The sequence below is a fragment of the Gymnoscopelus braueri genome (assembly GCF_963280865.1).
Source record: "Gymnoscopelus braueri genome assembly, chromosome: 21".
NCBI classification, from domain to species: Eukaryota; Metazoa; Chordata; class Actinopteri; order Myctophiformes; family Myctophidae; genus Gymnoscopelus; species Gymnoscopelus braueri.
This window is the reverse complement of record NC_137623.1, coordinates 14,156,769-14,182,393: the sequence shown is the minus strand read 5'-3', so window position 1 is coordinate 14,182,393 and position 25,625 is coordinate 14,156,769. Positions and strand designations below refer to the sequence as shown.

At 39.9% G+C, this 25,625-nt stretch overlaps 1 protein-coding gene across 1 annotated transcript in view; it reads left to right on the top strand.

Moving 5' to 3' along the window:
* The first annotated feature begins 315 nt into the window (after nt 1–315).
* snx7 (sorting nexin 7) overlaps nt 316–25,625 on the top strand; it is a 42,563-nt gene continuing 17,253 nt past the window's right edge. Inside the window, exons 1-7 of the mRNA XM_080417094.1 lie at nt 316–546; nt 9,259–9,477; nt 11,022–11,132; nt 12,219–12,377; nt 16,013–16,211; nt 18,410–18,609; nt 23,362–23,448. Of these exons, the coding sequence (XP_080273220.1) occupies nt 427–546; nt 9,259–9,477; nt 11,022–11,132; nt 12,219–12,377; nt 16,013–16,211; nt 18,410–18,609; nt 23,362–23,448 (1,095 nt within the window). The 5' untranslated portion in view covers nt 316–426. The remainder of the gene's footprint in view (nt 547–9,258; nt 9,478–11,021; nt 11,133–12,218; nt 12,378–16,012; nt 16,212–18,409; nt 18,610–23,361; nt 23,449–25,625) is intronic.

The window sequence follows — 25,625 nt, the reverse complement described above, 5'->3', positions numbered from 1 at the left end:
AGACAAACAGAAATACAAATTATATTCATACATTCCAATGTTCAATGCCAAAAAACACAATCAAAATCGTTAACCGCAATTATTTGTGTGACAATTAATCGTCAACTTAAATGTGTAATCGTGACAGGCTAGCCCTACTGTAAGCCTGCCTGTCACTTTTGGCCTTGTTTTCATAGACCCTGCTTGCACAACTTGCTTGTTTCTCTTACAGAACCTGGCAAGTGGCAACACTGGCTCTCTCTCGTCCTCTTGCGTGGATTTTTCCCTTTCCCTGGCAACGTTTTTCCGCTCCTGCGCACTGAGGAGGAGGGACGAGAGTTCCCTTTACTAGTGGACACAGAAGTTTAGTTTCACAACATCAGCAGATCTGCTGATGTGATCCGTTTGATCACTTCTGATTCCTGATCTCTTCAGTGATCCACCGCCATGGGAGAGCAGCAGCAGCCGTGTGTGTTGGCGCGCACGGACGCGCACGGACAGAACCATCATCATAATAATATGTTGGAGGATCTGGATGAGGACGATGACCTGGAAGTTTTCAGTAAGGTGAGGATCTCATCTGAGCTAGCTGTAGAATACAACTCTCGTAGACGTATTTATGATTCTGACGTTTTCAATCTACGAGAGTTGTAGGGTTCACCCCCCATGGAGACAGGGACTTTCAGCACTCCAGACATGTACAAATTGAAAATAAAGATGCTTACCCCCACGCCCCAAATGTTAACTCTCGCTACGGGGTAGTAGTTTAATGTAATAATCCATATTTTTCAATAAAGAAGTGTTTTAATGCCGTCTGTGGCCGAACGCCTTTTTTTCACCCTCGTTTACTTCCTGTTTACATTTAGTGTAATTCCGGGTTTCACCAGATGGGCGCGTCACTACCCGTCTCTACCGCCCATTGGGAACTTCCGACAGAATCGGCCACAGACAGAATTAAAACACTTATTTATTGAAAGATATGGATTATTACATTAAACTACTACCGCGTAGAGACAGTTAACATTTGGGGCTTGGGGGTAAGCACCTTTATTTTCAATTTGTACATGTTTGGAGTGTCTACGGGGCATAGTGCAGAAAGTCCCTGTGTCCATGGGGGGTGAACCCTACAACTCTCATAGATTGAAAACGTCAGAATCATAAATACGTCTAGATCTGAGACAGTTATAGTTGGAAAAAGTACTTTTACTGAAGTAAAAAGTATACTGAAGTAAAAGTATCGGTACTGCAATAGAGAAATACTCTATTACAAGTAAAAGTATGGGATTACAAATTTACTTGAGTGAAAGTATAAGTGTTCAGAAAGTATTTAAAGTACCAAAAGTAAAAGTACTCATTATGCAGAAGGGTCCCATTTCACAAGTTTTCAAAATGTATAGAATGTATGAAAATCTTTTGAAAATAGCCAAAGTTTAAATAGTGTTAATGTATGTTTTGTAATAATAATCCAAATCTACAAAGTAGTAACTGGTAACTAAGAAAAAATATTGTAATGGAGTAAAAAGTACAATATTTGCTTCTGAGATGTGGTGGAGTGGAAGTCAAAGTACTGAAGATTGGAAATACTCCATTAAAATAAAAAATACCTCAAAACTGTTCTTAAGTGCAGTACTTGAGTACATAGTTACTTTCTTCTTTGGACTTCAGAAAGAGTTGTCCAGGTGGACGAGCTGTGACGTCATCATGTCCCAATGAACTCATTGTAAGGACATGACACTCAGTTCTACAATGGGCAGTGGTGGAAAAAGTACTCAAATGTTTTATTTAAGTAAAAGTATCAATACTTTGATTTAAAAGTAAATGAGTAAAAGTGCAAACATATCGGCATCAAAATATACTTAGAAGTAGCAAAAGAATGTCCCATTTCACGAGTTTTCAAATGTATATAAATCTTTTGAAAATAGCAGATCTACAAGCTCACAACATGTTGCCTTGCAACACTTTCTGAGCGTGTATTGTATCGAATAGGGGTTTTGTGTTAATGACACAAATCTAGAAAGTAGCCTAACTCGTAACTAAAGTTTTCGGGTTGATTTGTAGTGGACTGAAAAAAGTACAATATTTGGACCTGTAGTCTAGTGGAGACAGTACAAAGCAAAGAAAAATATAAATACTCAAGTAAAGTCAAAGTCTCTCAAAGTACAGTATACCAGAGTAAATGTACTTGGCTACTTTCCACCACTTTCCACCACTGATAATCAGTGGTGTAAAGTAACTAAGTACTGTACATGTACTCAAGTACTGTACTTAAGTACAATTTTGAGGTATGTTTACTTTACTGGAGTATTTCCAATTTTCGGTACTTTTACTTCTACTCCACTACATCTCAGAGGCAAATATTGTACTTTTACTCCACTACAATTATTTGAAAACTTTAGCTACTTTGCAGATATAAATTATTACATTATAAAACATACATTAACCACCTCAGCCCTATTTTATACCAAGGCTATTTTCAAACATTTTAGTACTTTTACTTTTGGTACTTTTAAGTACATTTTGATACCAATACTTTTGTACTTATACTCAAGTACATTTTTAATTCTGGATCCTTTTACTTGTAACGGAGTACTTTTACATTGCATTATTGATACTTTTACTCAAGTAAAACATTTGAGTACTTTTTCCCCACCACTGCTGATAATAAGCTGTTGTCATGCATTTCTCCACTCAGTCTGTTAAATATGTTTTGCATTGATACTGATGATCAGTGTCAATGATACTGATCATCAGCTGATGGCATTGATACCTGATCCAGCAGGCATCAAGGGGACATTAGGACTACTTTGTTGTCATTTTGTCATGAATCAGCGCTCTCAGGCAGGCTTGATTCAACAGAAATGGAATCAAAGTTCACTCGGATCAGGTGATGTTATTTTCCTCTTGACGCCCGAAAGGACCTGGGAACTCCCTCCTAAGAGTGTAACACATGGAAGTGTCTGTACATTTAACTTAAGGAGCAGTGGTGCAAAGTAACTAAGTACATTTACTCAATTACTGTACCTAACTAAGTACACTTTTCAGGAATCTTTTACTTTACTTGAGTATTTACAATTTACTTTTACTTCTACTCCATTACATCTCTTGAGGAAAATATTGTACTTTTACTCCACTACAATTATTTGAAAACTTTAGTTACTTTGCAGATGTACATTTTATAAAACGTACATTAATAACCACTTTAGCCCTATTTTATACTTAAGCTATTTGAAAATAGCCGATCTACAAGCTCACAACGCGTCGCATCGCGGCACGTTGTGAGCTTGTAGATATGCTATTTTCAAACATTTTGATGCCAATACTTTTGTACTTTTACCCAAGTAACATTTTGAACACAGGCCTTTCACTTGTAACAGAGTGTTTCTACATTGCAGTATTCATCTTTTTACTTAAGTAAAACCTTCGAGTACTTTTCCCACCACTGCTTTAGAGTTACGGGTCCATTTGGTTCCATTTAAAACACTCTTGGAATGTGTCCATTTTGGTACACTTCTGCACTTCACATAACACCAGGGATTTTGAGTCTGTGGGGTTTTTGACAGCTCACAGAGCTTGTAGATCGGCTATTTTCAAATAGCCTAGGTATAAAATAACGTCTAAAGTGGTTAATGTATGTTTTATAAAATGATCATTTATATCTGCAAAGTAACCAGTAACTAAAGTTTTAAAATAATTATAGTGGCGTAAAAGTACAATATTTTCCCTCTAAGATGTAGTGGAGAAGAAGTAAAAGTATTGAAAATTGGAAATACTCCAGTAAAGTAAAACATACCTCAAAACAGTACTTAAGTACAGTAATTGAGTAAATGTACTTAGTTATTTTACACCACTGATTTGTTGATATATATATTTAAAAAAAAGAATAATCCATAGGCTTGTTGCAGGCCCTAAATCTTAATTCCATTCTTCACATTAGCTGTTAATCCTGAACTTTTTTGTAAAACAACGTCTTTGCCATTTTCAGCGTATTTGGAAAACATGGGTCATGCTTTGTAAAGTTTCCATGTGTGGATGCAATGACTGGACCACTCGAGTACTGCTGATAACTGTGTGTGTGTGTGTGTGTGTGTGTGTGTGTGTGTGTGTGTGTGTGTGTGTGTGTGTGTGTGTGTGTGTGTGTGTGTGTGTGTGTGTGTGTGTGTGTGTGTGTGTGTGTGTGTGTGTGTGTGTGTGTGTGTGTGTGTGTGTGTGTGTGGCTTTTTCTGCTGACCACTGTATCTCTTCTCCCAGTTGTTTGTACAGGAAACAGACCGATACAAAAAGGGGCGAAAGCTTCAGCTGTGGTGGAAAGTAACTAAGTACATTTACTCGAGTACTGTACTTACTTAAACCTTTTTTTCTTTTTTTTTTTAACCATTGAGTTTATAGAGATTGCATGCTTGCTCAGGGATAAATTTAATCTTGACCATCAGGTCAAACTTAGTGTCAGATCCTGTGTCTATAGGTGAGACATGACCTTTGACACAATCTAAATGTCTCAATAGAAGAGTAGGGAGACAAAATACAATTGTATAAGTTTGTTATATTATTTTATGAACATACTCTCCAATACAGATTGGACAACAAATTATATTACATAGTGCCGCTTTAAGTACTACACTTCTTATGTATGTATAATTGTACTTAATTTACATTTTCAGTACTTAAACTTTAGTCACAAGTTACTTTGTCAATTTTAGTCTATTATTACAAAATATGCATTGAACATTTAAGCCCTATTTTGTACTGTGTATTTTTGTGTATTCAAAAATAGCAGATTTTACAAGACATGACTTTGATACTGTATGTATTTTTACCAATTTGTACCTTTGTACTTTTTCACCTAGATATCTTTATGAATACAGGCCTTTACTATGTCTACTGTGTGTGTGTGTGTGTGTGTGTGTGTGTGTGTGTGTGTGTGTGTGTGTGTGTGTGTGTTTGTGTGTGTGTGTGTGTGTCTGTGTGTGTGTGTGAGAGAGACACACACACACTTTTTTTTCTCCCCCAATACCAGCAGTAATCAGCCACTAGAGTAGTGTGGTGGTGGTAAGTTTCTGGTAACCTGCAGAAACACACTGCCCTCTCGCTGTATTTCGGTATGTTTTGAAAAACTAAATCATCCATGTCTAGTGTCTACCAAAACAAACGGTGAAAGCACCGAAAACACAGTGAGAGGACAGTGTGTTTCTGCAGGTATAAACACCACCACTCTGCTCCAGTGGCTGATGACGGCTGGTATAGAGGGGAATTATGGGTAAAAAAAATATTATATTTATTGTTATATAAACACAGTTACATACTGAAAAAAAGAAAAGCACTTCAGTTTGTGCTGGTTCCCTGGACGTTTGCATACGCTGCACAGACGCACGACACATCATTTGACTGTGACATGAATCAAGTTGGAACAATGGGGACAGTGTGTTTTACAGTACAGTTGTCTGTGACAGCGGACAGGGAGCCATAATTACAGTGAAAACTTCAGAGGAAAAAAAATAAATGTCAGATACAAAACGCAGCAGGAGGGTGCCGATATTTAGAACCAATAGCAATCGTGCTCACGTGGGTTAATCGAGAAGCGGGTTTTTCTTGTTACATCAACTAAATCAATTACCATCTAGCCCTGTATTATACGTCATTGTGCAATTTTGGTGTACAAAAATAGTGGAAATAACACGTCACATTGTGAGCTTGTAGATCAGCTATTTTTTATTTTGTACAAAGTGCAAAAGTTTGAAATAATCGTGATATTGATTTGAAGTCATATCGCTACGGCCTGTCACAATTATTACATAATCGTCGAATCGCAATTATTTGAGATAATCGCAGTTATTTTTGCATAATTGCCATCATTTCCATGTTGATGATTTTTCATACATTTTTAAATATTAAAAAAAGCAGAAATAGCTGATCTACAAGCTTACAACGCGTCACTTTGACGCGTTGTAAGCTTGTAGATCAGCTATTTCTGCTTTTTTTTATATTAAGCTTGTAGATCAGCTACTTCTGATATTTTGACATGTATACAATTATTAAATATGTCAATCACTTCTTTGTAAATTTAAAGGAATAGTTCACCCAAAAAATGACTTATTTTCTATAAAAAATAAATCCATGAATTCAAGGCTTCATGGGGTGTGCAATTGATACAAAAAAATAAGTCATTTTTTGGGTGAACTCCTCCTTTAAGTTATTTGTCACATCTGCCCTGTGCAATTTTTTCATTACATAAAAGGCAAACAGAAATATGTAAATTGTATTCATATGTTCCAAAGTTCAATGTCAAACGCACAATTAAATCGTTAATCGCAATTATTTTGAGTGACTAAGTAATCGTCAACTTGAATTTGTAATCCTGACAGCCCTTACATATTGCCCATCCCCCGCCAGGGGCCCAAAAGTGGGGGCCACCACCACCAGAATGTTCTGGCAGGGGCTTTTCTGGACAATGTTAGCTCCGATCCAGGGAGTCAGGGACACGGTGCTGTTTTTCGTGTGTTTGGGCCGCTGTCAAAATTCAGGTTACTGTACAAAACCAACCATTGTGTATTCAAGAGCACACGGTAAAAGGGAAATGGAATCAAAGCCATTGTGGAGAGGCCCCGCCATCCACCCAGCATGGAGCGATGCTATCATGGGTTTTGAGGTCATGAGGTATTGTTGGCGATGGATCACTCAACATGATTGTACTGTTAGCTCTCTGCCAGAGGTCTCAACCAAACCGCTACTTTTTTTTTTTTTAGGGCTGGCTATTCTGGTTATGCATTTTGTATTTTAGCTTCTTTTTCTTTGCCCCTTGTATAGCATTGGTTCTCAAAGTGGGGTCCGGGGACCCCCAGGGGATCCTTGGGGGATATCAGGTGGTCCCCAGCTAAATTAGTTAATAAAGTGTCGCAATCCTTTTAACCCCTTTATCCATATTTTATACTTTGGCTATTCAAAAATAGCAGATCTACAAAGCTCATGAGCTTGTAGATCTGCTATTTTTGAAAAATCTTGAAAATGTGTGCACATCTTTAAAAAAATGTTTTTTACATTTTTAACACAAATCTTTGCTTCTGGGGGTCCCTGGCACAATACATTTTCAGGTCGGGGTCCGCAGCCAAATACGTATGAATTTGGGGGTCCTTGGTACGAAAAAGTTTGAGAACCATCAGCTATCTCTGAAAATGTTACATGTATAACATTATTAAATATGTCAATACTTTCTTTGTATTTTTCAGTTATTTGTTATATATCTGCCCTGTGCATTTTTTTTTATTACGAAGCCTAAAAGGCAGACCGAAATACAAACTGCATTCATATGTTCCAATGTTCAATAGCAAAAACACAATTAATCGTTGATCGCGATTATTTGAGTGAATGCAGCTCAAAGTGAACTTATCTAGTTGGTCGCCGTCTGACCTTCCTAGCCTGTGTTATAAAAAAAAAACTGCCGAAAATGGCCAGAACTCAAACATAGAAAATCGTCGAAAGTGGCCGTTTTCAAGATGTTTTGGTCATTATCTCTGGAACGGAAGATCCAATCTGCTCAGTTCAAAGCTTTTCGGGTTTTTCGGGTTTTCACTTACCATATTTTCCGCACTATAAGGCGCACCGTCAGTGCGCCTTATAGTGCGGATGCGCCTTATAATCCGATGCGCCTTATATATGTATCAATATTGGTTCCCTTGGTTTCCGCACTATAAGCCGCACCGTCAGTGCGCCTTATAGTGCGGATGCGCCTTATAATGCGGTGCGCCTTATATATGAAAATAATACATTTATTGAAGGTGCGCCTTATACTCAGATGCGCCTTATAGTGCGGAAAATACGGTAACTGTCATCTGGGGACCTGATCTGAGTGAGCGGGAGGGCTTGTAGCTATAGGGTTGGATCACTGGCTTTGAAGGTATGGGGTTGCCATGTCTATGGTTGCCTTGTAGGCCAACTCGGAGCAATTTTTTAAAATAATTTGTTAAATCGATTGGTTCGATTAACTGTCGTGGCCCAAAGCTAGACCTCATCCCTGTCGGGTGGAAACCTCATAATGTTCAAAACTGTTACTTTTCAGGATAAAGAAAACTAAAAAAGAAAAACGGCTAAAGTAGCAGATCTACAAGCTCAAAAACGCGTTGCGCGAGCTTGTGGATCTGCTACTTTTAATACTTTTGTGTGACACTGTAGTGTGATCAAGTAGGGCGTTCATTTACGTAAGAAAACTGCCTCCCCCTGGTCAGCCGGGGCGCCTGATGGAGGGGAAAGGAACTGGTTGGAATAACGTGTTCCTTCCACACGCTACGTCCCCCCTATCAGGTGATAAGAAGGCTTGTTAGCTCTCATGCATTGAAGGAGGCATGAGCTCGGCTCTGGGCTCTCCCTAGGCTGGCACAGAGGGGAGTGTAGCGCCCAGGATTACTTAGACAATTGGCACTGGGTGAAAAATATGGGTTACAAAATGGTAGGATAAAAATCTAAGTAATACAAAAAAGGAAAGGTTAGAATATGGAGATAAGAGGTTTCTGCCCGACAGCAGAACACCAGAGGCAGCTCCACTGATCATGTTCAACCCAGATTTGGCACAAACAAGGGAATGAGCTCTTTCTCATGCTATGCAAGAAAAATGTGGAATGCCCCACCAAAAGGAGTAAAGGAGTGTAAAACCCTACTCCACTTTCAAAACTGCCCTAAAGAGACACCTTCAGGAGGCTGCAATTCCAAAGTCTTAACCTAAGCTAAAAAGCATTATTTTATACTTTAGCTATTCAAAAATAGCAGATATACAAGCTCATAGCGCGGCACCGAGTGCCGCGCTATGAGCTTGTAGATCTGCTATTTTTGAAAAATCGTGAAAATGTGTGCAAATCTTTGAATATATATATTATTTTAAAGCAAACATTAACTCCAATCTTTGCTTCTGGGGGTCCCTGGAACAAAATATTTTGAGATGGGGGGTCCGCGGCCAAATTCATATCCTTTTTGGGGGTCCTTGACATGACAATGTTTGAAAACCACTGATATAGAAACAAACATTCAAAACATACATTTTGTAGAATCTGCTTCAGGTCTTAATGGGTTAAATGTCATCATGATTTGAGTGCGTGGGGATCTCATTTTAAATAAGCCACTGTGCTTGTATGAGCGATCCAGTTTAGAGGACCTTGTATTGTGAATTGTACTCCCATGTCTTTTCTAAATAAAGTATTCAATCAATCAATCAGACAGCAACGACTGTCCAGTGTGAATGTGGTCAGCTGTTAGCTAATAGCGGTCGTCCTGTCTTGTTGTCTGTCTATGTTCCAGAACACGTCCCTGACAGACGGCAGTCCTGTGCTGTGTCCCAGCATGCCGCGCTCTCCCGGCTCCATGGTCAACCAGTACAGGCTGGAAGGGGAGGAGGAGGAGGAGGAGGAGGAGGAGGCCACCGACCACGACGCCAAAGACATCTTCATCACCGTGGACAACCCAGAGAGCCACGTCACCGCCATCGAGACCTTCATTGTGTACAGAGTAGAAACCAAGGTGGGGGTGTGTGTGTGTGTGGTGAAAAAAATATTCAATTTGTTTTGTAAAAGTATCAATACTGCAATGTAGAAATACTCTGTTACAAGTAATAGTTTGGAATTCAAAATTTACTTGAGTAAAAGTACAAAAGTATTGGTATCAAAATGTACTCAAAGTACCAAAAGTAGACTACTCATTATGCAGAATGTCCCATTTCACAAGTTTTCAAATGTATAAAATGTAGAGATGCTCCGATCGATCGGTGACCGATCGCGATCGGCCGATAATGCCTCTATCGGCTTTGATCGGGACATTCGATGATCACGGGTAAATTCACCGATAGCCATTGTATGGAGGAGTGTCCTCTCTCGGTAAAACATTGTTGAATGGAGAAGTATACTCTCTCGGTAAAACCCTGTTGAATGGAGAAGTATACTCTCTCGGTAAAACACCGTCGTATGGAGAAGTGTTCTCTCTGTAAAGCACAGTATCTCAGGCTGCAACATAACCCCGCCCTCCCCTGTCTCTCTTCTCCCCCTCTCTCTCATTCACTCAGCAGGCTGCTGAATGAGTGTTGCTCCGCTTATTAATTTATTTGCTAAGTGCTAACAACAAACAAAAACGGATTAGTCACTGGTTACAATGTGGAATAGAAACGAGGGATATCTCCCCCTCAGCTATCCTCAGGCAACAGTGTCACACGCACAGACACAAGAGTGTGTAGGACAGTGGTTCTCCAAGTGGGGTCCGGGGACCTCCAGTGGTCCCCAGCTAAATGATAGATAGTATGGGAACTAACTAACTGGTCCATTTGGTTCCATTTGTACACTCTCAGAGTTTAATTTTTTACAGGATTTATGGATTTGACACTGTGATCGGTAATATCGGTATCGGCAGATACTGCTTCCAGTGATCGGCTATCGGACCCAAAAATCGTAATCTCTAATAAAATGTATACAAATATTTTGAAAATAGCATATCTACAAGATCACAATGCGTCGCGTCGCATCGCAACGCATTGTGAGCTTGTAGATCTGCTATTTTCAAATGCCCGCAAATAGTTATTTGACAGGGACAATACAAAAATCAAGTATCAAGTGCTCAGATCCAATAAAACATATATTTTGTTTGTTTTTATAACTTGATACATTGTTTTTTGTATTGTCCCTGTCAAATAAACATAAACAAAATAATACAAAAAAATAATATATATTTTTCCCCATATTCGAGGAATATTCGAATATCGAAAATGAATTTACCAGCCCTAGTGTGCACACGTGCTTGTATCATGCTTGTGTGTGGTGAGTGTGCACTCTTCAAGTTCAAGTTGTTAATTGTTGCAGAAACAATACATAATAACACTGCAGGGAGTTCAAATCATTGTGTGGATTATGTTCTGTGTTTGTGATTTTTTGTATCCTGATGGCTGCTTGGCACAAAATGAATTTCCGCAAGGACAAATAAAGTATCTATCTATCTATCTATGGAACAGTGTGGAAAGGAATTAAAAAAACTAATGGTGGCGTCTATCAAATAGTTTGTACGTCTTTATCGTCTTGCAGACCACACGCAGCGAGTTCGACTCCAGCGAGTACGAGGTGCGCCGGAGATACCAAGACTTCCTGTGGCTGAAAGGCAAACTGGAGGAGGCTCACCCCACACTCATCATAAATGTAGGTATACAGCTGTGGAGACTCACCCCACACTCATCATAAATGTAGGTATACAGCTGTGGAGACTCACCCCACACTCATCATAAATGTAGGTATACAGCTGTGGAGACTCACCCCACACTCATCATAAATGTAGGTTTACAGCTGTGTAGACTCACCCCACACTCATCATAAATGTAGGTTTACAGCTGTGGAGACTCACCCCACACTCATCATAAATGTAGGTATACAGCTGTGGAGACTCACCCCACACTTATCATATATGTAGGTATACAGCTGTGTAGACTCACCCCACACTCATCATAAATGTAGGTATACAGCTGTGGAGACTCACCCCACACTCATCATTAATGTAGGTATACAGCTGTGGAGACTCACCCCACACTTATCATATATGTAGGTATACAGCTGTGGAGACTCACCCCACACTCATCATATATGTAGGTATGCAGCTGTGTAGACTCACCCCACACTCATCATATATGTAGGTATGCAGCTGTGTAGACTCACCCCACACTCATCATAAATGTAGGTATACAGCTGTGGAGACTCACCCCACACTCATCATTAATGTAGGTATACAGCTGTGGAGACTCACCCCACACTTATCATATATGTAGGTATACAGCTGTGGAGACTCACCCCACACTCATCATATATGTAGGTATACAGCTGTGGAGACTCACCCCACACTCATCATATATGTAGGTATACAGCTGTGGAGACTCACCCCACACTCATCATATAATGTAGGTATACCAGTGGTGGAAAAAGTACTCAAATGTTTTACTTAGGTAAAAGTATCAATACTGCAATGTAGAAGTGTTACAGGTAAAGGTTCCGAATTCAAAATGTACCTGAGTAAAAGTACAAAAGTATTGGTATCAAAATGTAACACATTCCCTGCCAAAAACGTAAATCTACGTTTTCCCAAAAAACAAAAAAAAACTACGTTTTTTTCTTAAACTGTTTATATATCAATTAATTGACACAAAAATGTTTTGGCACTCAATGTGTTAACTGTTGCACCTCTAGTCTGTAATGAGTCAGAATAAAACAAGCCACATGGCGTTTTCATCCCCACAGCCGCTGCCAGAGAAGTTTGTGATGAAAGGCATGGTGGAACGCTTCAACAACGACTTCATCGAGACCAGGAGGAGAGCCCTGCATCGCTTCCTGAACCGCATCGCAGAACACCCCATCCTGTCCTCCAGCTCACACCTCAAAGTGTTCCTCACCGCTCAGGTACACATCATATGATACAGGGGGTCCCCCGGGGGTCCTTGAGGGAGTTCCCGGGGGATCCCCAGCTAAATGGATGGATAGTCAGGAACCAAATGGACCCTTATGGGTCTGTAACTCTGAGAGTGTACACATTTTGAGAGTGTAACGGGTCCATTTGGTTTCATTTGTACACTCTCAGAGTTAAATTAACATTGATTTTACAATATGAACTGTGGTCCCAGAGATGGAAATGCCATTAAATGGGGGTCCGTAGCCTAATGCATGTCAAACTGGGGGCCTTTAAACCAGGGGTTTTCAACTGATTTTGACCCAGGGACCACCATCCTGACTAAGAGCAACCTGGGGACCACCACTATTGTGCGTGGTGGGTCCATCATAGACCCACCCCACACAATAGTGGTGGGGGGTTCATGCACCACAGGGAGCTGGAGAAAATAGCTATAATATCAATATAATATCTAATAAAATACATTGATTTTGTTTGAATATGATGGAATGTGATTAAGGATTACTTTGATTATGGTAAGCTCACATTTCATATCACACATACAATACAGTAAGAACTCCTGTAAGTTATAATTAAAAAAAATATAATTATAATTAAAAAAAAGGTCTGAAAATAGCAGACCTACAAGCTCACAACGTGATCGGTGATCGCAGCGCGACGCGTTGTGAGCTTGTAGATCTGCTATTTTCAGCATGCAACCAAGTGTTAGATCAGCCATTACAACGCTATCAAGGCACCGCTAAAATACATTTTAGTCGACTAAATCAACTGTAGAATTAGTCGACTAAAATCTTATGGTATTTAGTCAACACTGGTGTGAACAGAGCAGTGGTTCTACTTTAATCGACCCCCCGGTTTGTTATGCATTAGGGCCAAGGACCCGCACAACTCAGAGTTACATACAAAAGCTACAAAGCTTTCAACTAGTTCAAACAAGTCCTTCCATTACGAGACTGCGTAGCTGAAGGTTGTAACAGTATGGACGATTGGACGGACAAAGAGTGCATTCAAGCACACGTTCAAAGTTTTAAAGCATTAAGCTAGTAATCTGATTAACTGGGAATGTACAGTTAGTGGAAACCACGGCCTGAAATGAACAACACTCGCCAACCCGGCGGTGGCCTAAAGGTTAGAGGAGCGTGTTTGTTCCCAGTTTGGAGGAACCAGCAGTATACCAAAAAAAAGTACCAACAGTAAAAGTACTAAAATGTTTGAAAATAGCAGATCTACAAGCTCACAACGCGTCACGATGCGTTGTGAGCTTGTAGATCGGCTATTTTCAAATAGCCGAAGTATAAAATAGGGCTGAAGTGGTTAATGTATGTTTTATAATGTAATAATTTATACCTGCAAAGTAACTAGTAACTAAAGTTTTCAAATAATTTTAGTGGAGTCAAATATTTGCCTCTGAGATGTAGTGGAGTAAAAGTATAGACAGTTAGAAATACCTCAAAATGGTACTTAAGTACAGTACTCTCCTATCAGCGTCCTCGCTCATTGTTCTGTGATTGACAGCGAAGGTTGGCCAATCAGGTGGCGGGTTCGAGTGAAACCGAATGGAACTGAGTGCAGCCGACCAAAATGGAATGGCAGCCATTTTTTCTGTCTGCAGTTTTTGGTTTTGGTTTTAAAACTTGAAAACGCTCTCTAACTTATTTTTTGAGGCACGGAATTTACTTTTACTCTATCCACGCCGTTTGGTGCCCCCCGTTTGGTGCCCCCCCCCCCAAGGTTGGTGCCCTGTGCTGCGCTGATTTTATCCGCCAGATTGGGACGTTCACAGCATATTTTGCACCATCACGGTTTGTTCATCATCGGTGACGAGTGCCTGTAACACAGCAAGCAGCGTGCTGCGTGCGACTGACTGTGTCTGTGTGTCAGGATTCGAGGCCACACTCACACAATCACGTGCAGCATGCGTCCCCTCCCCCTCAGCCTAATGGCTGTGTATGGGTCCGACTTGTGCTTTAGCGTGATTGTGTGAGTGTGGCTTCAGGAAGTAAATTCCTGTCCCAGCGGTCCCAGCTGTTGGTGCGCGAAAGCGCTTCCTTTCGTCTGATGTGCCGCGCAGCATGCATTTTGACGACGCATGCGCACCTGCGCACCAGTTATGTGCACCCCTGCCCATACAGGCCTGTAGGCCAGACTCCTTCCTGAAATCAATTGCAAATGAGATTTCCGGAGGGAGGGGGGTTTACCAGGCTAGTAGTGCTAACCCTCAGCTATGAGAAGTCAGAACTTGCTGTATACTTTCAAACATATTTCTAAAACAGCTAAAATAGCCGGTCTACAAGCTCACAACGCATTGTATTGCGATGCGTCGTGAGCTTGTAGATCAGCTTTTTTTTTTCCCTCTAATGAGTAATGACATACCTCCCTGGTTCTAAGCAACACAAAATATCAAAGAATTTAAAGGTGTAGTTCACCCCCACAATGACTTCGCATTCCTAAGCCAATAATTGACCGGGTATATTTCCGTACATTAGCATCTTTCCACCGGTAATACAATGATTGGCTTAGGAATGCGACAAAAAAAAGCTCCATGAATGCAATGCTTCATGGGGCGCTTCATTGATAGAAAATACGTTTTTTTTAATTTATTCAATGATATAAGTCATTTCATTTTGCAAATGTAATGATCTGCCTCCTCCAGAATGCAACTCTTCAAATATAGCCAAATTAAATGTAAAACGCAATACAAAGCATGCCTGAAATCTGAACTGAATGGAGCGGAGGAGAGAGAGGGAATAGCTCTTTGCTTTCCTAGTTGTCTCTTTATCAGCTACTGTACAGTATATTGAGAGCAAAGCCTTTGTTTATATTTTCGAAGACGAGCCGTAAAAAACAAACAAAAATGAAACCTATCTAAGGGTGGTATCTATTATCCAAAGATGAGCCGTGAAAAAGAAAGGAAATGAAACCGATCTAAGGGTGGTTTCTATAATCCCAAGCCTCGCTGCGCATTGAAAAAAAAGCTGACCATGCAGGAACGCATGTCCCCCGGGCTCATAAGATTCTACTCTTAATTTTTAACTGATTGCTTGCATATACGCATATATGTGTCATTTTAGATGTTTTAGCTATAACCATTATTTTGTACTTTGGGATATTCAAAAATATAGATCTACAAGCTCGTAGCGCGGCACCGAGTGCTGCGTTACAAGCTTGTAGATCTGCATTTTTTTGTTGTTGAAAAATCGTTAAAATTTGTGTAGATCTTTGAATATGTTTTTTTTTTTTTTACTTATGTTGCTATTATATCAGTGGTTCTCAAACTTTTCAAGGACCACCCAAAATTATATGTATTTGTCCGTGGACCCCCCCATCTCAAAATATTTTGTTCCAGGGACACCTGCAGAAGCAGAGATTTGAGTTAAAAATGTATGTAGGCCTATATATTCAAAGATTTGCACACATTTTCACGATTTTTTCCCCCCAAAAAATATCAGATCTACAAGCTTAGCTCATAACGTGGATTCACTCTCACGTTCCTCCCCAAGTGAATCCACGTTATCAGTCTGGCCAATGCCAGGCTAGTTGAATGTGGCTTGTTTTCGCAACAGGAATATATAACATAAAATAATAGTTAAAGTGGTTACAATCTAAAATGACCGGGGTCTTGTTGCAGGAGTTGAACCCTCACAAGAAGCAGGGTCCGGGCTTCCTGAGCCGCATGGGGGACACGGTGCGGGCGGTGGCCCACTCCGTCCGAGGCCTGAGGAGCCGGCCGGAGGAGTTCAGCTCCATGCAGGAGTACGCAGACAACTTCAGCAACAAGATGTCCTCCCTGGACAAGGTCACCCAGAGGATCATCAAGGAACAGAGAGGTACGGTGCAAGAGTCTTATTACGGGGGTTTCCAAGGTGTTCTCCCAGCTGGGGAAGAATTATGGAAAATTATACGTATTAACTCTTAAACTGCCAGAGTTTTTTTTTTTTACCCCCTCAGACTGCCAGTGTTTTCTAAGCTAGTACTTAGATTTATTTTGAAGTGAATGGAGCAGCAACTTTTTGGAAAATGTTATCTCCTAGTTCTCCTTAACGAACGGATAAACGGAAAAACCCAAAAAATATAGAAGAATTTTAGATTTTCTTTTGTAAAAAAAATGTTTTTGCCGTTAACACATTGACTGCCAGAGGTTAATCTCATAATGTACTCACCAGTGCCAACGTGTTATTGTTGTTTTTTTGTTTTTTTCATGTTGCCATAGATCTTGTTAAAATCCTTAAGATTGAGCCGTACACGGTCTGTTTACATCGGCGACATCTCACTGTATCTCCCAGTGAAAACCACGTGTCAAACGGGGCATCCATGTTGTAGTTAGAGCGGATTACGTTAAACTGTGATATGCGAGGAGAAAAAACTACAGGAAGAGAATTGAGTTTCAGTTTCGTCTGTAGAACGAGGGCGGACGTGATCGTCAAAACCGGATCCCAAATAATTCTGTTTCCGGTCATCAAACCGGAAACGGAAGTGGATCAAAAAAAATCCGAAAGTGCACCTGGACGCGAATCGGCGGTTCGCGTAGATCTACGCGACTGGCACGCTGCGGCTTTAAATAGGTTCGCGTAGATCCACGCGATTGGCATTCAATGTGTAGTAATAGCTAAATAGCTAAATTCTCAAAAACGTTTATAAACGTTTTTGGCAGATAATGAGTAAGACCGGGAAAAGCATCTGTCATTTTAGATTTGAACCACTTTAACCATTATCTTATACTTTAGCTATTCAAAATTAACTGATATACAAGCTCTTGAGCTTGTAGATCTGCTATCTTTCTTTTAAATCATGAAAATCTGTGCAAATCTTTGAATATATATATATATATATTTTAAAGCGAACATAACTGAAAGCTTTGCTTCTGGGGGGTCCCTGGAACTTAATATTGTGAGATGGGGGGGTCAACATATTTACTCTGTGGGCGGCTTGGTGCCACACTATGAGCTTGTATATTATCTGCTATTTTTCAATAGCCAAAGAAATATAAAATGACACGGAAAAGTTCCCGGATTGAATGGGTTAATTTAACCCATTAACACATTCCATGCCAGAGTTTAATCTCATAATGTACTCACCAGTGCCAGCGTTTTATTGTTGTTTTTTTGTTTTTATCATGTCGCCACAGACCTCGCTAAATAAGTTAAAAGTGCGCGTTCATTTGGTTCTAAACACACAGCGGATCCGTGAGAAACGTCCAGCGAAAACCGTTTCCAAATGCGAGCCGCCATCTTGAAGCTACAGCCGATACACGCTAAACAGTGATCAGCGAGGAGAAAAACAACAAACCGAGAAAATCGAGTTTTAAACAGGATCCCAGACAGGAAGCGGATACGATCGAAAAAACCGGAACCCGAATAATTCCGTTTCCGACCGAAAACCGGAAACGGAAATGGATCAAAAAAATTCGGAAAGTGCACCTTGGGCGATTAACATGGGAATCGGCGGTTCGCGTAGATCTACGCGACTGGCACGCTGCGGCTTTAAATAGGTTCGCGTAGATCTACGCGATTGGCATTCAATGTGTTAAGGCCTGAGGCCGATTCTAACTAATGTCTTCTAAATCTTAACAGTTTTCTGAAAAACGTATGTTTCTATATCAGTGGTTCTCAAACTTTTTCATGTCAAGGACCCTCAAAATTATGTGTTTGGCCGCCGACCCCCATCTCAAAATATTTAGTTCCAGGGAACCCCCAGAAGCAAAGAGTTTCGTTAAAAATGTTCGCTTTAAAACAATATATATTAAAAAAGATTTGCACACATTTTCATAATTTTTCAAAAATAGCAGATCTACAAGCTCGTAGCGCGGCACTCGGTGCCGCGCTACGAGCTTGTAGATCTGCTATTTTTGAATAGCCCAAGTGTAAAAGAATGCTTTATTTTTTTAGCTCAAATCAAAAAGTGACACAGATGCGTTCCAGGTCTTAAAGGGTTAAGATCTCTGCGACACGATTTGTTGTGAGCATTTATAAATAAATTAAAAAATCGTGATAATAACCACTAATCGCCCCATCCATCCCTACTGCAGAGTACCTGGACGAGTTGAGGCAGTACGGGCCCACCTACAGCCAGTGGGCCGACTCGGAGGGGACGCTGGCCGAGCCCCTGAACGGCGTGGCCGGCTGCGCCGAGCTCTGCGGCAAGGAGACCGAGGAGCAGATCGACCACCTGGCCGAGGTCCTAGTGCCCGCCCTGCACGAGTACGTCCTCTGTGCCGACACGCTCAAGGTAGGGCAGCCTGCCCAAGCGGTCCACTTTTAGACCTGCTATATCAGTGGGAGTGGATGGTAAAAGTACTCAAATGTTTTTGCTTAAGTACAAGTATCCATACTGCAATGTAGAAGTAGTAAGTAAAAGTCCGGAAATCAAAATTGACTTGAGTAAAAAAGTACAACACTATTGGTATCCAAATGTACTTAAAGTACCTAAAGTAAAAGTACTAATATGTTTGAAAATAGCAGATCTACAAGCTCACCCTGCGTCACGTCGTGTTTTAGTAAAAGTACTAAAATGTTTGAAAATAGCAGATCTACAAGCTCGCTTGTGAGCTTATAGATCGGCTATTTTCAAATAGCCTAGGTATAAAATGGAGCTAAAGTGGTTAAAGTATGTTTTATAATGTAATCATTTATATGTGCAAAGTAACTTGTAACTAAAGTTTTCAAATAATTGTAGTGGAGTAAAAGTACAATATTTGCCTCTGAGATGTAGTGGAGTAGAAGTAAAAGTATAGACAATTGGAAATACTCCAGTAAAGAAAAGTACCTCAAAATTGGACTTAAGTACAGTACTTGAGTAAATGCACTATGTTACTTTACACCACTGATGAGTGGTTCTCAACCTTTTCTGGCTGCGACTCCCCCCCCCCCTCATTAAATAAGCATGTTAACGAGAACATAAAACAAATCGAGATATCTACATACACTTGGCATAAGACACATGGCATAAGACCAATCATTTTTGACAGTGGTGTAAAGTAACTAAGTACATTTACTCAAGTGCTGTACTTAAGTCCAATTTTGAGGTACTTTTACTTTACTGGAGTATTTCCGATTGTCTGTACTTTTACTTCTACTCCACTACATCTCAGAGGCAAATATTGTACTTTTACTCCACTTCTATTATTTGAAAACTTTAGTTACTAGTTACTTTGCAGATATAAGTTATTATTATATTATTGTTATTTTGATACCAATACTTTTGTACTTTTACTCAAGTACATTTTTAATTTTGGGTTACAGAGTACTTCTACATTGCAGTATTGATACTTTTACTTAAGTAAAACGTTTGAGTACTTTTTTCACCACTGATTTTTGATTAATAATTTGATTAATTGTGAATAATCTAAATCTGAAAAGTAGCTGCCTTTTAGTAACTAAAGCAGTCAATTAGTGAAATCAAAAGTGCAACATTTTGTTTCTGAGATGTATTGGAGTAGAAATGTAGACTATCAAGACGTTGAAACACTCAAGTAAAAGTACCTTGTACCCAAGTACAGTACTTGAGTTGTACTTGGTTACTTTCCACGACTGCTATTTTGAGGGAAAGCCTAACACGGAAGATACCGGCGCTGTCCGGTGGAAACCTCATTATGTCCACAAGTGTTTCCAGGAATGCAAAAACAGCCGCCATTGCTGATCTACAAGCTCAAAACGCGTGTTTTAAGCTACTTTTGTGTGACACTGTAGTAGGACATTAGGGGATTTAGGTGGGAAAAAACGAAACCAACAAACGTAAAAAGTTCAAATATGGAGATAAGAGATCAGATATCAATCTGTTTCCTCCTTTCTACTTCCCCCTGGGACTCTTTTTTTCCCCACACCCACCCAGGCCTGGGTGAACATTTTAGGTAATGATTTATTGTCCTACACATAATTGTGTCAATGATGTAGTTGCGTTTTTGGCATTGAACATGAACATATAAATGATAATAATAATATGAATATTAATAATAACATTTATGATTAACCGACAGTTGCAGTCCTACTCTACATACCACCTGACATGTATAGAAGCATGGTTTGATAGCTGTGTGCATACATGCTGATGAGACCAAATGCACACAGGGACCAGTCGGCAGGGTTCCGTCCTTGGAAATGAAGCCATTGTGGAAATCGTGAAAACAATACTACAGACTAAAACACGGCTGGCCGTAACACTGCCTGACCTACTTGTCATATCTCCCCTCCTTGACAAGCCTCCGTTTCACAAAACAACCACAACACCAGCCGCTGAAAGTAACTAAATACTAGGGCTGTGAGTCTTTATTCCCAATCAGTTTATATCATCATTTGAAGATTTGCTGCTCCATTCACTTCTTGTTTAACTTATTACTGAAAAAGGCTGTATCTCGGCTCCTGAGCACTTTTTTTTTACTATGTATTTTTGGCTGGCAAAATGTTTGAAAATAACAGATCTACAAGGTCACAACGCGTTGCATCGCTTTTGGAAAAAAACGTTCAGAACCCAAGATATCATCATTTGAAGATTTGCTGCTCCATTCACTTCTTGTTTAATTTATTACTTACTTATCGGCTCCTGAGCACTTTTTTTTACTATGTATTTTTGGCTGGCACAGTTTGCAATAATTTTTTTATTTCATTGGCACTGAATGAGTTAAGTACAATTTTGAGGTACCTTTGATTACTCGAGTCTTTCAAACACTGCACCTAACAAACTTACTGTTAAAACTGAGACTACAGGCAGATTTTTCGAAACACCTCGTCAGCGCCCTCGATCTTTAAATAATTATTGTAATAATAATAATTGTAATAGTGAAGTCACTCACTGTGGCTGTAGTGCTTTTCATCTAATTGCAATTATTTGAGATAATTGCAATCAACATTTTTATTTTGCATAATCATTTTCATGTTTAAAAATGTTCACACATTTTCAAATGTTAAAAAAGCAGACGTGACGCGTTGTAAGCTTGTAGATCAGCTAATGCTGCCAATTTTTACATGAAAAAAAATATGAAATATGTCAATAATGTCTTTGTATATTTCAGTTATTTGTCATATATGCCCTGTGCAATTTTTGATTACGATATCATATGTTCCAATGTTCAACGCCAAACACACAATTAAATCGTTAATTGCAATTATTTGAGTGACAATTAATGAATTTGGAATCGTGACAGCACTGGCCTTGTTGTGAAACTACTTGTGCAGTCACCTTGTTTATTAGCACTGGAAACATACTGTCTAGCTGTACATGATCTGTGTACGTTTTGTTACTACGTTTGTTACTGTATGAAATGCATGTGTATGTGTGTATAATACTGTACACAATGTGTTTACGTATGTGTGTATAATCGATACTGTAACACAGGGTTCCCCAATTACTTTTCCCCAAGGGCCAAATTATGTCTCGGGTACCGCGCGCGGGCGTCGAAATCGTGTGCAAAACTTTAAGTTTTTTTTTTCTCTAATCGAGCTATTTTGACACTGTGTTATTTTAGGCCTGGGATTCTTAAATCCTGTGTTGAGGGTCACACAAGGAAAAAATGCACCCTGGAAACAAAATAAGTCTGCTTGAAAAGTAATACAGATTAACAGCAGCCAGTTGTACATACTGAAAATCTAAATAAGTCCAGAATCAACAATTTACTTACAGATGTGTTTGTTAGTAAAACATGTGAAGAAAGTCACAAATACGATTAAATTCAACCTTCAAAATTTTAAACAAATTAGACCCTTCCTGACAGTTGGAGCTGCCAGATCGTATCTTCACTGTATGATCCTATCACACATTGAGTACTGTTTTACAAACTGGTCTTGCACAGGCGTGACGATCCTAAAACCCATCGAACAGCTCTACAAAAGTGCGCTCAAGGTGTTTGACAGGAAGCCTCACTCTTATCATCATTGTAACATACTCAGGAGGCTCAATTTTTTTAGCTTCGACAATTTCAAAAAGTTCAAACAGGTTGGGGTCATATACAAGACCTTACATGGTCTGTGCCCGCCCCCCCTAAGGGAATTCATTAAAAGGAAGCCTGAAAGAGGAATCAGTACCAGAGCAACCACTCGAGGAGATTGTGAAGTGCCGCACCGGCAAACAACCTTCGGTCAAAATGTCCTCTCAGTACAGGGTTGTGTAGCATGGAATGGCCTTCCTCTACATATAAGGGATTGTGCTACATTTCCATCTTTTAAATTCAATGTGAAAAGATGGTTGCTTGAAAACCAAAGCTGCAACCATTTGTGATCATATTTTAGTTTTTTTTTAGGCTATGTGATGTAATGTAATTGTATTTCACCGTTTGTCTGTTTTCTGATGTTATTGTTTTTCTGTTTTTCTGTTTTGTGTGAGGACTGCGGATGAAAATTAGCATCTTTGCTAAATCCGGTGTATTTACGTTCATGTGACGTTCATTAACTCACTAGCTGCCAGAGTTATTTCAGATTTTTAGCTGTTGGCTGCCAGAGATTTTTAATTGAAAAACAAAAAGTACTCAGGAGCCGAGATACAGATTTTTAAGTTTTAAGTTAACAAGGAAGTGGATAGGAGTCTAGATCTTCAAACAATCATATCTCCTAGGTCTTAGGGTCAAATTTAAAAAAAAAATGTTAAAAAAAAAAAAAAAAAATAGAACGCATTTATGCGTTATTGGCAGGCAAGTGATGTATTCAATAGAACGCATATATGCGTTATTGGCAGTAAATGAGTTAATATGCTCTGTCCTGTCTAAATAAACAAATAAAGTAAAAAGTTAGTCTGCTTGAACGGTAATACAGATATTATAAAAAACAAAAAACAAAAAACAAAAACATTTTTTTTAAATGACAGGAGTCGTTGCGGGCTGGACAGTTGCCTCTCGCGGGCCGCAAATGGCCCGCGGGCCGCCTATTGGGGAACCCTGCTGTAACATAATGTGTTTATATATGTGTGTATAAATGATAGATAATGTAACATAATGTATTTATAGTTACACGATAGATACTGTATATAACGCATGCATATCTGTGTATCTACCAGGCTGTGCTCAGGAAAAGAGACAATATCCAGGCAGAGTTCGAAGCCAAAAACGAAGCCCTCGCTGCCAAGAAGGTCGATCAAGAGGCAGTAAGTGGAATGTTGACGCACACACACACACACACACACACACACACACACACACACACACACACACACACACACACACACACACACACACACACACACACACACACACACACACACACACGTATTGTACTGTACACACACAGGTTAGAGGGTTGCAGTCATTCTCCCAGAGAGATTATTTGTAATAAAGCGAAGGCACAGAGAACATCCCTCTCCCGTTGATGCGCTCTGAGCTCGGCGGGGCTTGTGTTGGACACCGGGCTTCCTGCGGGAGGATTAAGTTAACCCATTCAATCCGGGAACTGTCATTTTTTTAATTTCTTTGGCTATTTAAAAAATAGCAGATATACAAGCTCATAGCACGGCACCGAGTGTCGCGCTATGAGCTTGTAGATCTGCTATCATGAATGTTTTTGTAAATATTAGATTAAAAAGAAAAAGTGTGGACATTTGTAACTCAAATCTTTGCTTCCCTGGAACTAAATATTTTGGAAATGTTTGGTTTAGAAATATACATTCCTAGATGTGCACACATTTTCATGATTTTTCTAAAATAGCAGATCAACAAGCTCATAGCGCGGCACTCGGTGCCGCGCTATGAGCTTGTAGATATGCTATTTTTGAATAGCCCAAAGAAATCTTAAAATGACACGGACGATGCTTTTCCCGGTCTTAAAGGGTTAAATATCCCGGGCTCATCAGGAGGTCCCCTGAGCTGGACGCCACTCATCTCGGAATAAAGGGCGCTCGATGTTATTTCATGAAGCCAGTCCCCCCCCCCCCCCCTGAGTGGCTAATCGCACTCTAATGAAAAATCCTATATCCTCTTTAGATGATGGCTGGGTTGCAAATGTCACCGACACCGGCGTTTAGATGTAGGAAGAGGGAGGACAGAGCTATGTCTATACTTTACTTGACATCTGTGAGGTTATGTACGCATTTGTTTAAAAGGGGGGTGTGTGTGTGTGTGTGTGTGTGTGTGTGTGTGTGTGTGTGAGTGTGAGTGTGAGAGTGAGAGATATCCGTGAGTTTTTTAACTAACCCATTTAGACCTGAGGCCGATTCTAAAAACGCCTTCTAAATCATTTTTCAGACTTTTTTTTTTAAAGTTTTCTGAAAAACTTCCAATATTTATTCAAAAATTTAAAAAAAATTATGTTGCTGTACATAGCAACAACAACCCCTAAAGGGGGTTCCCATAGGTATAGTTACGTAAAGGGGTTCCCGTTCTAAATGGGTTAAGGCGCAGGGCAGGATGCGTCTTAATTCACCTGCAGACTTATGACTTAATTAGCACTGTGTGTGTGTGTGTGTGTGCATGTTCGTGTCTTTGTGCGTCTGTGCGCATGTCCATGCGCTCTCGGTGCACCCGGAGTGCACTCGTTAACCCCGGTTATTGGAGTATTACGAGCGAGATGTCTCGCCGAAACACCCTCCCTGCATGTGGAGCGAGGAAGGAAGATGCTTTTCTTGAATAAACGCGCCAGTTCACAGCATGTCCTTATGTAGCGCACAAGGGGGTGGTACCCTGCTGACGTGACCTGGTGCGGTCTTGATCCAGCCATTAAAATGTATATAATGTATACATAGTGTATAATACATGCTTCTGTGATCACCCCAGGGGGGCGCTCTCCCGTAAGCGAGACATCTCGCTCGTAATACTCAAATAACCGGGGTCGTGTTTGTAACCTATAGTTTCTATAGCGTGCGTGCGTGCGTGCCCTGTGTATGGAAAAGACTGTACAAATGAGATGGGAAATGTCAAAGATCACAAAGACACGTCTGTTTGGTGGTAGTGAAAAAAAACTTGCTTTTGTGGGTCATTGCAACGTGCCTTTGATGTCTTCCAGAAATCATTGTTGGATCTTCAATTGGTTTTAAATGCTGACCAAAATTATGCTTTTTACCAAGGGAAGAGTTTTTAATGAACTATCCTCAGCTATGTACCTTAAACGGTACTTCCATCAAACAAGTTCCTCATTATAAATCCCTTAGGATTTGGCTGAATAAAAAAACGTACTTTTAATACACACATTGATATTTTAACAAAGACATGCTAATTTAGCTTGGCTTTTTTTTTATTACAATAGATCCTGCTTTCCATGGCCTACTAGAAAGAGGCTAATTGAGGCACTGTTCCTTTTCTGTTTTGGACTATGGAGACATTATATACAGAA